The following is a 15,235-nucleotide window of genomic DNA, read 5'->3' as shown; positions in this document are numbered from 1 at the left end:
ACTGATTGTTCTAATGAACATTTATGATTAATTCTGTCCTCACTGAAACTGCATTTCCTTTTGACCAGCAGGTGTACAAGTGACAGCTCTAGACTACTCTGTTCTACACAAGCTAATTGGTTTGAAAGAAGCCGGAGAAAAACAAAAGAACTTAAGTACAGAAGGTTTCTAAGAAATTGGAAGTCTAAGGATTATAAAAACATAGGGCTCCACGGGACTTTAAAGACCGTTTAGACAACACATGCAGGAGTGTGACCCTTGGTAGCGTATTGAAGACCACCAGTGTCTGAAGCAAATACGTTAAAGATAATGAATTATCTGTTCAGAATGAGATATTGTTTCAACCTTGAAAAAAAATGTTAATGACATATTAATTATCCCTATTCAAGAAGAACTGTAAGCACATATACACTGCTTCCCTCTATTACTTTCATGGATTTCCTTGTTACCTGTGGGTATTCAATTACTTTTAACTTAATAAGCATTAAAATCACTATGTACTGAGTCAATAGGTAATCAAAATAATATTGCTGTTTGTTCTCATAGACCATGACTGATTCTAAGCAGCTATGGTATTTGGAACAATGAAGATGAGAGAAGAGATATTATAAGTTCTTCCAAAATATGCATTTGCTGTGGCTGAATTTGCCGCCCAGCTGTTTTCCATAAAGTATGACATTAGGACAATGGGAAATGGGCTTAAATTGTAGACTGAGGGGCTTACCATGGATATAAAGAATACTTTCCAAAAAATGAGGATACATAGATATTCAAACCAAATATTGCAAGATCAATCTCATTCAGGAATGGTATTATGACATCTCAAAAGGGTAAGATTTTTCTCTGCCTGGGATGATGAGGTGTGACTTCTCAGGGTTCAGCTGTTGCTAGAACAAAGTGCCATTTAGTGTTTATCAAAAGAATCATTAATTCTGAAAACAATTTTTTAAACAATAAAACATTTTAATAAACACTGATTATACAACTGAAGTAAAAAATTTATTTCACAATTATGAAACAGAGGAGACAAAACAGACCTTGGAATAAGGAGGATGAAAATTTTGATATTCTGAGAAAAGTGTGTATACACTTTTTTAATGAAAATATAGCATATCTGATGTAGAAAACCCAAATCATGGAAATAATACATTGTGCCTTTTCAAAAAGTTGGAAATATAAAATGTGTACTATATTTGCATTACAAAATCTTTGCTTCCTTGGAGTTTAACGAGAGCTCATTTCATTTGGGGTAACACAAACTGATAATGCAATAACTTGTTTGAGTTGGAAGTAAAACACTCAAAGACTATTCACATACTTTACTCATCTTGCTTTCCCCAGGGCATTTGCCCCAATTTCCCACCACCCTCCCAAAATCATATTGCCATGGAGACTATCTGGGTATGGTCCTGACCCTTGTGACTCTGTCTCCTTCTGTATGGGAAGCAGGATAAGGGATAAAAACTCGAGAAAACTTTTTTAGGGTTATAACCTGTGCATATATAAAGAGAAAGTATACAGATACTGTTAGCTTTTCTAGGAATTTATGAAAATATGAATCATTTATTATGTAGCAACACAGTGAAAAAACAGCAGCTGTGGCATCTCTAAATAGTTCTTACTGAGAATTACAAATGGGATTTTTGCTTGACTCTGTTAAGCCAAACTAACACCATTTCAGGGAAAGCCTATTTTAAGCAGTGACATACACTGGGCTTAGTGGCCAGGAGAAATGTCTTTCCTGAAAAACGTGTAAAAAAATACTAATTAAAAGTCAATATTTTCTCAGAGTAACAGAGTAGGCAGAAATACCACAGACAGCTGCCTTACCCATTTCTTCTGTTCTACAGATGTCTGTTTCTTTCTCTCACCTGCCCCTCTATTCCTCTTCTGTTTTCCCCATACATGTTTCATCTGATTTTAGAGTTTAATGGGCATGTTACTGGCAAATGCCAAAATCAAAACGATGAGAATTTTTGTTCTTGTGTAATTTCAATTTCTAAAACCTAAGGCACTTATACAAAATTTTAACGAATAACTAGTAAACTTTGGTATCATGCATATCAAGCAACTCACCGATAGACTGGATTTTTCACTTTTGAATCAATTTTCATATTGAATCAATAACAAGTAAGTATTAGATAAAATCTCTCTCCTTTTTATGGTGATGCTTGTCTAGGCTCAAACGTTATCAGAGCAGCACATTGTGTGATTAAATAAATATGACTGCTAAGTGCTCTTAAATGGCATGATTTCTCTTTCCTTTCCTCAAATCAGTCAGGGATTCCTCCCTAGAAGTAAATATCAGTCTTATAAGAAGGGTATTAAATCCAAACTAGGGTAGCAAATTTTTATCAAGGAAATCAGCTTCTAGTCCTAAAGTCAGAATTCTAAGAGGTCCAAAGCAAAGCTGCTCGACTTGGATGTAGTGATTTTTCTGTCCTTAGGGAGGGAAATTCTGCCACTTCCCACTTGCATAAGCTCAGCACTCAGAGCCAGTCTTGGGGCTGTGCTTGGTGCTGTGGCCCTGATATATCAAAATTTATTATTTTGCACGTGATGAGCATCATTTGGGGTTTCTAACTTGTTCAAAACCTCTTACACATTTCAGGTAGGGCCATGCCTACTTTTTGGCACAGATGTTGGAGTTTCGATTGATTCTTCTCTGATGACCATTTTGAGCAAGTGAAGGTAAACAATGCAAGCAGTAACCTCCTGGGTTTATCTCCAAAAGGATTCATCTCATATTATATTTCTACTAAAAACTAGGCTTTCATGTTTACAAGAAGTATATAATAATATATAAAGGAGTTGAATATAATTTTAAATTAAAACAGCAGAACATAAAACGTTTTTGCAATACAACAAATTTGTAAGAATAAAATGGAGCAAATATATGTCTCCTAACAGCTGACACCAGGATCCTTCTTGATGATAAAGAGGACTTTCTTCGAGTTCCTTGATAAATTGTTTGAAGAAGGAAAGTGATATTTTAAAGACCTAAATGGACAAGAATGAAAGAAGATGACCAAACTCCTGAGAGTCTGCAAAAGCAGAGAAGTAAGGCCTGTGTGGGGCAGTATTTGGAGGCAAAAAGGCTAATTATTATGGGTCAAGATTAGTGCCAGGGTCATTGCTACAGAGAAACTCCCTCTGTGCCTCTAAACCTTCACTAAAATTTGCTATTGACACAGAGGTCTCTGTGAATGCTGTTTGTGTGGGAATCTAGGGAAAAGGTCAACATTGTCTGGGATCTGGGAGAACTGGAAGAGGATGCTACACCCAGAACATGGAAGTATAAAAAAGAAGCCAGAGCATGGAGTTATTCACTATTAGGAAAGACATAAGAAATCTCTTACTCTAAAAGTTCTAGGGATAATTAGAATATGAGAAGCTTTTAGCTAAATAATAGGTTTTGAGTCATTGAAATTTATTTAAATTTCCAAACATGAATGTAAGGAAATGCATGTTTAAAGTGGTTATTTGTAGAAAGTGGAATTATAAATAACCTCTATATTTCTCTGTATTTTCCAAATATTCTAAAATAACCATGTGTTATTTTTAAATTAAAAGGAAAATGTAAATAGATGCATTTTCCCATTGGAAGATATCAAATATAAAATTTATTTATTTCTGTATTACTGTTGGTTTATGAATGCTACATAAAAGAAAGTAGGTATTCAGTTTTAAATACTTATCATGGAATTTTGTCTTCTGTAGTCTTTATTCAGATTTCATGCCCAGACATAGTTTATAAAACAGTGGACAGGATCTCTGTATAATCAGGTTGCAGTCTATAAAGGAAAATCTCAGCTGGCATAGATAAGTGATCCACTAAAAAGAAATTTCTGATCTAGTGAGAGCTTAAAAATGTGGATGTTGATTTATGTGGCATTCATAACCTAATCATTTTAAGAAAGGAAAACAAAATCTGTCATTTCTCAGAAATTAAAATGGATGTATAGTCACATATTTTGTTCTTAAAATATCAACAACTTGTTCATATACTGAAGTTTAATATATAAATAAAGAATAAGAACTGAATAAAGAATAAGTACCACATTAAATTCTTAGAAATATACATATAACATATGGTAGGAGAAACAAAATAGATCTTTAGCAGATGTTCAGTTACCTTGATTGCTACTAGATACAAGTTATAAAATTCAACAAATCTATTTTCAAAAATTTTACTTTTATTATTACCAATAATAATTTGGACGATAATGATAATTCCTTTTTTTTGGCCACACCTTGTGGCTTGTGGGATCTTAGTTCCCCGACCAGACCAGGGATTGAACCCAGGCCCTGGCAGTGAAAGTACCGAGTCCTAACCACTGGACCGCCAGGGAATTCTCTTAAAAATTCCTTTAAATGGCAACTGCTGTTTTTCTCTCTCTCTCTCTCTCTCAGTTGGAGTGTGTGTCTGTATGTATCACAAGGTGCTTTATTTTATGATATTCTGATCAAATCAAAGGTACCACTAAATGGCAATCTTTTTTTTTCTTCCTATTCTGTGTTATTTTTTTCTCTCCCTTGAAGTGATGAATAATGACAAACATTTAGAAAAGAAAATCTTTCCACAAAAAGAGTAGACTAAAGGAATGAAAAATATCTTGATTTATTTCATTGCATTTTTCACTTTTATTTTTAGTAAAAAAAAAGAGACAAAACGCAAAAAACAGAAAACCTATTGTCTGGATTTTTAAATACCTACCATGAATGTGTGTATAAGCTCTTTTAGGCTCTAAAAACAGGATTCCTTATATATATTTTATTAAAATCCCATATTAAATGTTAAAGTTTTTAAAAAAAAGTAGATCTATGGTCCTACCTAGGTCATTATTGTACACAAGGCAAAGGAGAATATGTATTCCATGAAAAAAATCACATAAAATGACTGTTTTCTGATCCAAGAACGCAGAGGTTACATGTGCTCTGCCTTCTCCCCACAATTGTACATTCCATTCCTTTCACCCAGATGCATCCTTCATGTTTCTCCATTAAATGCTCCCTATTTAAAATTCTGTTCATGATTTATCTTCTTAGGAAAAATTCCATGTGATTTCAACTGTTCCAATTACCATCCTGCCATTTCAGGGTCTTTTAATATTTATGAAGATGTTTTGGACATTTTTATGTTCATCTATTTCATCATGTTCTGGGACACTAGCTATCACTTTATTTGTCATGAGCAATTTTAGCACCAGTGAGACTTTTTTTTGCCTGAGGTACTTTGCTCATTGAGCACCCTGCCACCAAGGGGCTTCAGCCTTAAGCATTCATGATTTAGGGAGTGAGATTATTGCACAATTTTTCCTTTTACAAAGAAATATCCTTTTCCTGTTAAATGAAAATGCAATTATAATCAGGAGTTGAATTTGTATGTTTCCCTACAAATCCCATAATTGCTCCTTTCCAGACAAATCTTCTAACTCCAAACAGAAATGCCTACGCGCTGCTCCATTAGACATTGTTTTCACTTAAATACAATACGCTATAACACAGGATAAACATCAACTTACTTCTTACATAATTGCTTTGAGGGAAAAAGTCTTAATATTTGTTTAAAAAAAGTCACTTTTAAAAATCGAAATAGTTAAACAAAAACGTTTAAAACCACAATTTAAATAATTTCCCAATTGAATTTAATCCGTTTCCCGTAGGGACAGTTTTCTCTCCTCTTTGGTTCCTAGGCTCCAATGCTTACCATCATTTTTTTTTTTTTCATATAAAGTTCAACAGAGTTATCAGTCTACTTGTGTATTACCAGAATATAAGTACTAAAGATGAAAAATAAAAGATAATACATTGGTAGTATTTGATTTTAAGGAAGAAAGAGATAAGCAGTAGTTTAAAAAATCATTAAATGGAACTTAGTTGGGCTTAGATGAGAAATACAGCTCTGCCAGATAACTAGACATCCCCAATCAACAGTCTTAGTTTAATTTCCTGATCTGTAAAATGGAAGTAAAAATGTCTAATTCACACAGATTAGTATACTGATCTAATGCGGAAGCACCAAGCATAATGCTTGACACAGAAGTACTCAATAAAGGTTAGCTTGTTTTCTCTTTCCCTTCCTTTCTTGAGTCAGATCTATATGGAACAAAAAGAATGAGCTTGCACTGAATGAACTTTAAGACACATTTCAGGTTATGTTATAGGAACGAGGTCACTAATCTCATGCATCTTAAATCAGTACACTTAATATGAACAGCCAATTCGTAATTTCATGGCAAATGTTCACAATCAAGAAAAGTCAAAACGACCTCCATTCTGATCTTGTGTATTTTCATAGTTGTGTATTCTCATGTGAATGTTCTTTAAGACTTCCCCCAGACCAATGGTATTTATAATTCCATTATTCAAAAAGCATTCATTAAAGTCATTCACAATAATTATGCTACTAGTCAACAAATGCAATGAATAGTAACCTCATGCTTAGTAATTGTTCATTAACTACCTACTTCATTGAACTGACAATAACAAATATAAAATGAAACTGCTTACTTCTCTCATATTCACAAGAGAAGCATTTGATCTCTTTCCCTCTCTTGTCATTTGCAATAAAATAACAATCACATAACTTATCAAGTGGTCCTTGCCATGTAAATGCCTACTGTTGCTAGGACTGATATTTTACAAATTAGAAAACTGGAATATCTAGATATTCTATTCCTAAGAAAATAAATTTTAGTAAGAACAATATAGAAATAAAATCACAAAATACCTCTAGATGTTTAGATAAAAGATGATAAATGTGGTGGATAATGTTTTAATGTATTGCATTGGCCTGAATCTAGTTCTTAAAGGACAGAAGTTGTTTGTGTAGGATTTGAAGAGAGACTCAAGAAGATTAAGTGTGGGTATTGACACTAAAACACTGGAATATTTGCCAAGATCAAAACCACTTGTACTGTGATAATGAACAGCTTTAAATGTCTCTTTCACTAATGGTAAGTTCCTGGAAGCTACAAGAATTCTTTTTTTTTTTTGGTTTATTTTTTTTTCTATCCAAATTTTTTCCCCCCATAGTCACTTGTCTTAAAGAACTACAAGAAAATAATATTTATTTCTCATCTTGGATAAATTTATCCAAATAACACTTTAAAAAATTCTCCTTAGGGTAAGAGCCTTTACTATTGTTATTATTCAATAAATATTTATTATCTACAACCTGGAAGACACTATATTAGATGTTGTGGGGAATATGGAATAAACAGAGCATGACACTTGCCTCCAGGAACTGGAAAGTTAATGTAATCAACACTGATTGATTAATTAATTCATTCAACACTTATGTAGTGAACCCATAGTGTTGGCCAAAAATTGTGTTAGATATTAGGGAAACTGTGGTAAAAGAGATAAAACTGTCCTTGCCCTCATGGAATTCATAATCTATTGGAGAGACAGACATGAAAAACAATCAAGTAAATAAAAATAACCGTTCACCAGCACTTATTAATACTTTAAACTATAAAAAGTCCCACAAAAGAATGGGTCCCCAGAAACAGAATAACAGGAGACGAGTACATAATTACATATAACTTTTAGAGTGCTTATTACTTGTCAGGTATTCTTGTACATGTTTTACATGTATTTATATTTATTTATCGTAACAAGGGTACCAAAAAAGGTGTTCATCTCCATTTTAGAGATGAGGAAACTGAAGCAAGGAGAGATTAAGTGATTTACTCAGGGCACATGGCTGGAAAGGAGCAGAGTCAGTATTTAGACTCAGATAGGTGGCTCCAGAGCACATGCTCTCAGACTCTAGCACATAATGTTCCTAGATCAGGCTAAAATTTGTGATGCAGATTAAAGTTAGACAGTGGAAGTACACACCTACAACCTCTTTCAATGAAAGTTTCCTGGAATAGGTAGAGTTTGAGCTGAGATTTGGGCATGGTTAAGAGATCAGGATATTTTATTTAGGAGGAAGGGATTTCTAGGTAAAGGGAATAGCTTGAAATAATGAAATGAAGGGAGGACAAATGGACTTTGGCAGCTGAGATGTGCAATTAAGGATGAGGTTAAAATAGTAAGCTGGGCTATGCTGTGGTGGGTCCTCAGTATGCAGCCTGATACGGGATGGTTTGAGGCCAAAAAGACTGGGAAGGAAAGACCTCCTAGGGGGCTTTTTAGCGCAGCCGACCAGAAGAGAGATAATGAAGGTACAAACCAAGCGAGCCACAAAGAGAAGGAAAAAGAGGGAGCAGATGTGATAGATGATGTGTACGTACAACTGTTAAGATACGGTAACTGAATGGATGGTGTCGATCAGGCTTGTATGAGGGAGAGGGAGGCTATGAGAATGGATTTGGGGTTAAGTCAGACATATTTTTAGCAGGGTGACTTTGGGCAAGGTACTATATCTCTATAAATCTGTTTCCTCATCTGAAAAAAGGGAAATAGTATATGCATTTGTGGCTACCTAATCAGGAGTTGAAAACGACTTTCAAATTTTGGCCAAGAAAATATTGCAGATAATTATGCCATTAGCCGGGAGAAAAGAAAAAGATCATTTGGGTCTGTTGAGCTCTAGAGGCCTGTAAGATATCCATGTGGACACATTCAGCTTGCAACTAAAACTGGAACTTTAATTCAGGAGGAAGGTCCAGGTTAAAGACAATGATTTAGCTATCAATCACCAGAGAAGACTATGTAGAAAGAACCTTAACTGATGGGGTAAGAGAAGGAAGTCACAAAGGGTGAGTGGAGATTTAGGAAGAGGACAGGGTCAGGGAATCCACTGCCAAAGTTTGAGCCAAAGAACATCTGAGAGGAATCCAATGGGTCTGATCTACGGTAGCTTATTTTTATTTTTTTTAACATCTTTATTGGAGTATAATTGCTTTACAGTGGTGTGTTAGTTTCTGCTTTATAACAAAGTGAATCAGTTATACATATACATATGTTCCCATATCTCTTCCCTCTTGCATCTCCCTCCCTCCCACCCTCCCTATCCCACCCCTCTAGGTAGCTTATTAATGGCCTTTGACAGAGCAGCTTCATTAAGTGGGCTGAATGCAAAGCTTGGATTGTTAGCAGGAAAGAAATGAGTGAAACAAAAAGTCATTCTTTCAGTTAGTTCTGGTACTGAAAAAGAGATCAAAGAGAAGGCAGGGTTGTTGGGAGCGTGTGTGTGTGCATGTGTGTGTGTTTGAACATGCTTGTTCAGGGAAGAGTCAGTATAATGGGAGAGATTAATGATGCAGGAGAAAGAGAGGATATGATTGATGGTGAGGTCTCAAGTTGATATGAATAACAATAAATCAAAAGAAAATAAGGTGAATGCAATATCATTTATTATGGATCTACTATACTTTTAATGTTTTCATATTTATGTCATGAAGTCCTAAAAACATCCTGTAAGGAATTATTTTTCCTATTTGCAAATAAAAAAACTGAAGCTGAGAGAAAACAAAGAGGTTGCCCAAGGATGCAAATATGGTATTTGATGAAGTTAGGATTCAAATCCAACCTGGCTGAATCCCAAGACCCCATGACTAGAGGAAAAATAAAAATTTGACAAAGAAGAGGAAGGAGTTGAGGGAGTTTTAACAGGATGTTTAGAGCTGCAGAGTTAGGGCATCAAAGCTGAGTTTGAGGACTTGGGGAAGAATAAAATTCTGTCATTCACCGCTATGGTGCATTTAATGGGATTTTAGAAAGAGACTGCTAAGTAGCTCCAAAAGCATAACTGAGACATGAATTTGTAATGCATGCACTCAAGTGCAGTTATGTGACTTGTTCCAGTTTCTTCAGTTCTAACAGAACATCAGTATTGAACAAAGGCCAGAATTCTAAAATTCACTGTAGGCTGGCCTATTAAAAATAAATGCTGAAGATAGCAGTTGTGTTATTTGTCTATGAATATACTAAACCTAAACTTAAAAAATATGCTTAATATAGAAAGAATATGAGCAATATTTTTTTAAAACATGGGCTCCAGTTAAGGATATTACTGGGTAAGTGAGATCAAACAAGTCCTTAAATTTGACACTTGTCTTCTGTCCCATCAATGAGTAAATACATGCTGAGCACCTCTTGGGCACCTGATGGTGGGAGGGGAAGGGAGCCCATTACTCATCATTAGAGTCTAGACTTACGAGAAAGAAAAACTACATAAGCAAAGCAGGGTATGCTGCCATTTAGAGGGAATTAGCATATACTAATATTTACTAAATTAAATGGAATGATCCACTAGAGCAGGGCTCCCCAACCCCCGGGCTGTGGACCGGTACCGGACCAGGCCTGTTAGGAGCCAGGCCACACAGCAGGAGGTGAGCGGCGCAGGAGATCCGGCGCAGCTTCGTCTGCCGCTCACATCACTGCCTGAACCTTCCGCCATCCCCCCTCCCTCCCCCGCACCCCGTCCATGAAAAAATTTTTTCGAAACCAGTCCCTGGGGCCAAAAAGGTTGGGGACCGCTGCACTAGAGAACAAAACAGTATATAAAGTACCAAATGAGCAAAGCCAAGACAGAGAAATAATGGGCCAAGAAAGGTGAATGTTCACTGGCCTAAGCATAAAGCCTAACTTCCAAGTAATGGGTTCCTACACCAATCAGTCAGTCTTTGCTCTATATTAGGGATACTCCAGGTGCTTTAACATCTACCTCTTCTGTACTGTCAATTCCAAACCCTTGACCCTCGGAAAAAGATCAGGGTCACCGTCTATCAGGCAGACACTAGAGGGCGACAGAATCAATCTCGTGCTCTCTCTCTCTCTCTCTCTCTCTCTCTCTCTCTCTCTCGCTCGCTCGCTCTCTGGTGCGCGCGTGCACGCACACACACACACACACACACACACACACACTAGCCCACACTAGCCCACCGTCCACAGGGACAAACAGCAATGTCAGGTTAAGTCAATGAGAGCAGGCTGTCAGAAGAATCCCATCACAGGCGTGAGCAACAGAAACATTCCCAGTTAGGAGTCCTGAAAAGTCAGCTAGAGAAAGTGACTTTCTAGTTCTGAAATTTCCATGAAGATTATGTATGATTAAGATCTTATTAATATATACACCAAACTATACGAGTGAACACTGTGGTGGAAGAGAAAAGATACTAAATGGATATTGTTCCTAGTAAACATCTGTAGGTTCTCCAATTCCATAGCCGGCCCACAGAGGAGGATGTATTTCCCTGTCTACTTACACATGATCTAATCATTCTCTGAAGTGTTTTAAACTGATGGAGATAAATGGGGTGACATACTCAAGATAACACAAAGAAATATCACATATTATTTTGCTTAAAACACATTCTAATTTTTGCTGTACACTTTATCTTAAATCACAAAGTATCTTGTAATCTGTGGCCAAGTTTCAGTTTAGTTTCAAATTCTCAGGTATTTCTGACTTAAAAGGTAAGTTTTTAGAGGACTGAATTAGTTGTCAGTATTGCTACTTGTTATTTGAAATAGTCTGAGATTTCCTCAAGAATTCTATGAAGCAAACTGTGGTTCACACTCAACTGTGGATTTAAACACCAATCCTGTGGCTCTTTGTCTATCCGCCTTTCATATTAATTCTTCTAGAAGGCATTGTCAGAAACTGAAAATTGAGTAGTTTATTTGAAAGACTTTATGGGTTATAGAAATATATGGTATTATTATCTATAATAGTACTGAAAACATGAAACAAGTGTAGTTGTTAATTAGATAACTATCAAAACATGAAAGCTACTCATTCATAATGAAAAGTCTCTATTCATAGATTGTACATAAATTATTAACCTTTCAAAGTAAAAAACGCCATGAAGAAATGTCAAGAATGTGACTTGAGGCTCCTCCCTCTTCCTCCTTATTCATCTAGCTAACACTGAGATATGGATGGCACTTGTTCGTTTATGAATGCTTGCTAATGATTCTCTCTTTATCTTTATTTTTAAAAGTCATGAGTGACTTTTTCCTTCTACCTACCCATTTTACTCAGCAATGACCAAACTCACTGTGTTGTAACTCCCTGTGAGATTCTAAAATGAACAATGTTTCACTGATGGAGGATTGGGAAGAATTGAAGAAATCAGTAAATCAGTTGGGGGGTATGTTTGAATTTAAAAAAATATATATTTCTTCAGTACAGAAGTATGCTCAATTGGTGGATTATAAACTGCAAACTGAAAGAATATCTATTCCTTTCAACAATTCTGAAAAACAGTTCATGGAAAATTTGAATGTATATGTGACAAATCTGAGATTTATCAGAATGTGGTTATAACATTAAAGCTATGTAAATGTTATGAAAGAAACAATAAAGTATTTTAGCAATGCAAATAGATTGCACATTTTTTCTCTATTAAGTTTAGATATAATTTTAAAAAGACATAGCTACTATAATTTATAGTATAAAATCTCAACATGTGTTTATCTGACACACTTCCATAGTCACTTCCTTAGTGACAGCAGAACATCTGCAAAAATAATTGATCTGTCCTACCTATAATGTCAATGTCTACTATAGACATGCTGGCAAAATGTAACAGCTCACAAAGAGACAGAATACATGAAATAATTTAACAAATTTCATAGAATAATTATCAAGTATAACTCTGCAAAATTAGAATGCAACCACTATGAAAGAATAGTCACCTAAAGACAGTGATACCAATCTACTTGTATCAATGCTATTATTGCAGGAGTAAAGGTATAACTACCCAGAGGATGAGAGAAAAAAAATCATTTCTCACATCCATCAAGTCCTACCCTCATAGTTGCTTTCGTATCTACTGTCATTATTATTTAGTATTATGTTATTTATGAAGTATGTGCAGTTTTGCATGAGGCTGCATCTGTTAAAAGCTGAGTCCTCATTGGAGAACCATAAGTGGAAGCGTCACTCTTTGAAAAATCAGGGATCATCTTGGAAAGTAACCCTGGATGTTGAAGACTTCTAGGGGAAATTTTAACTTAAGTCCACCAGTGGTTAAAAATTCGAGAATAGGGCTTCCCTGGTGGCGCAGTGGTTGAGAATCTGCCTGCTAATGCAGGGGACACAGGTTCGCGCCCTGGTCTGGGAAGATCCCACATGCCGCGGAGCAACTAGGCCCGTGAGCCACAACTACTGAGCCTGCACGTCTGGAGCCTGTGCTCCGCAACAAGAGAGGCCACGATGGTGAGAGGCCCGCGCACCGTGATGAAGAGTGGCCCCCGCTTGCCGCAACTAGAGAAAGCCCTCACACAGAAATGAAGACCCAACATAGCAATCAATCAATCAATAAATCTTTAAAAAAAAAAAAATTCGAGAATAAGGTTGTAGAGAATTGAGTACCCAGGATGTAGGAATAATAGGACTATTGTGGGCCAATTTACAAGGCTGAATTGATTCACTGACTTACCTGAGATAGATGCCATGTTGCACTGGTCAGTGACTATGTACAGTGGGTAATAACTAAAATAAATGCATTCATCAGATATACACCAATCACTATCTACAACCTTTCCATGAATAAAAAGTATGCTTATTCCTCATTTGAAGGACATAGAATATAAAAAAGTAGTTTATTAATTTTCTTACGAAACTTAATTTCTGTATTTATTTTAAATAAAATAAATACTTGTATTTTAAATACAAGTAATTCCAGATGGTGGATGATACCCATGTTCTTCTGATAACTATTTGCTGTTTCTTAAAAGTGGAGAAAAAAGTTAGATTGGTTGTCATTTGACTCTCTGGAAATCAGAAATACCGATGGTTTTTAGAAGTCCAATATTACATTTACTTAACCTAATAATCGGAATATATGCTAAAATCACCAGAAGCATTTCAATGTTCTATAGTAACTGTTCAATGGCAATAAAATTATCTTCTGAGAATCCAAAGACCAATTCTGACATATTCACCGACACAATAATTGCCTATTATATGTTCCTAAGAGCCATCAGAAGTATGATTCACTTTCTCGAGCAAAAGGTGCATACCTTTGTTACAAACAGAAAATAATTGCTTTTCTAAGGTCGATTATGGAAACACAAAGTGTGTTTTATGTACTAAGATAGTATCCCCTCCTTCAATCATCCCTTGGTTGCATTCTTACAGAACTAATATCCTTCAAAGGGTGTTCTGAAATTTGGAGTTTCAACCCACACAATAAAGAACTCGGACTTAACAGAGAGAGAAAGGGAATCAATCACATATCAGAAACAAAGTTAAGCAACATGAATTAGCTTTTTATTGGGTAGACTTTTTGAATAATTATCAAAATATACTCCTTTAACCTAATAAATATTTATCTCATTTTATGTGCCTAACAGCTCCTTACTTAGACTTTTGAACAAAAGATGAAAAGTAATAGGTTTTCATTTCCTTCATACCATCTCCTTTCCAATACTGAACAAGCTATTTAGAAGCCAGAAAGACCAGATAAGTTTCAAAGGGGCTATTTAGGGGTGGGAGTGTGGAGTCAGAGCTGGTTTATGGCATATGAAAACAAGGTGAATAATCTTGCAAAATGCTTAAGACAATGAATGACTTCGGACCAAGAGACGCTAAAAACTAGCTGTACAGTAGCGTCATTTTCAAGAGCAATGTGCATGTACCCACACACACATACAAACATATTAATTTTATAAAAAGAGTTTTAGAGATAAAACGGAAAATAACTTACTGAAAAGTCTTCCAAGATTTTCTTGAGTTCTTTGTGACCATGCCTTTCAGCAATATGTGCTGGATCTGAACCCTCCAAATTTTTTATCTTAGATGCCCAAGTTGCTCCTGAACATTGAAGCAAATGAATAGCCAAGTTCTTTAAGCCAAATTTTGCTGCACAGTGGAGAAGAGTTGGAAGTTCTTTGAAATAAGAATCTATAAGCATAAGAAGAGGATAATTTTTTATCATATCTCGAACCACATAAGAAAAAGTCAAACACAATCTACTCCTAAAAGTAATTCCCACAAAGCAGAGCAGACTTTTAGTGTGATTTTGCAAATAAGAAACTGTCAGTGGTTTTAGCAATGTAGTAGACTCTCCCTCTTTCTATTTCTCATCTTAAAACAAATATAAACTAATATTCTCACTAGCATTAGTGCCTCCCCCTTATTTGTTGGGTAAGTTTAATTTAGAAAGGCACATGGACCTCCTAAATGTAAAACAAAACAAAAACATTACATTGTAATAACTCCTTTTTCAATGTACTGCAACATTAACCAAACACTAAATAAAAAATAAATTCATCTATAATACTTTTTGTGTTTTCTACTGCCATGCCTAGTTTGCTTCTTTTTGAA

The 15,235-nt window shown here is 35.5% G+C and overlaps 1 protein-coding gene across 6 annotated transcripts in view; it reads right to left on the bottom strand.

Moving 5' to 3' along the window:
- BANK1 (B cell scaffold protein with ankyrin repeats 1) overlaps positions 1-15,235 on the bottom strand; it is a 325,608-nt gene that overhangs the window by 169,256 nt on the left and 141,117 nt on the right. For all 6 annotated transcript variants that reach the window (XR_005019889.1, XM_036851937.1, XM_036851932.1 and 3 more), the window contains exon 7: positions 14,616-14,812. Coding sequence is in view for 5 of the 6 variants with exons in the window: in XM_036851937.1 (XP_036707832.1) it covers positions 14,616-14,812 (197 nt within the window). In the remaining variant the exon portion in view is untranslated. The remainder of the gene's footprint in view (positions 1-14,615; positions 14,813-15,235) is intronic.

Source organism: Balaenoptera musculus, chromosome 5 (genome assembly GCF_009873245.2).
Source record: "Balaenoptera musculus isolate JJ_BM4_2016_0621 chromosome 5, mBalMus1.pri.v3, whole genome shotgun sequence".
Classification (NCBI taxonomy): Eukaryota; Metazoa; Chordata; class Mammalia; order Artiodactyla; family Balaenopteridae; genus Balaenoptera; species Balaenoptera musculus.
This window is presented reverse-complemented; position numbering and strand designations above follow the sequence as displayed.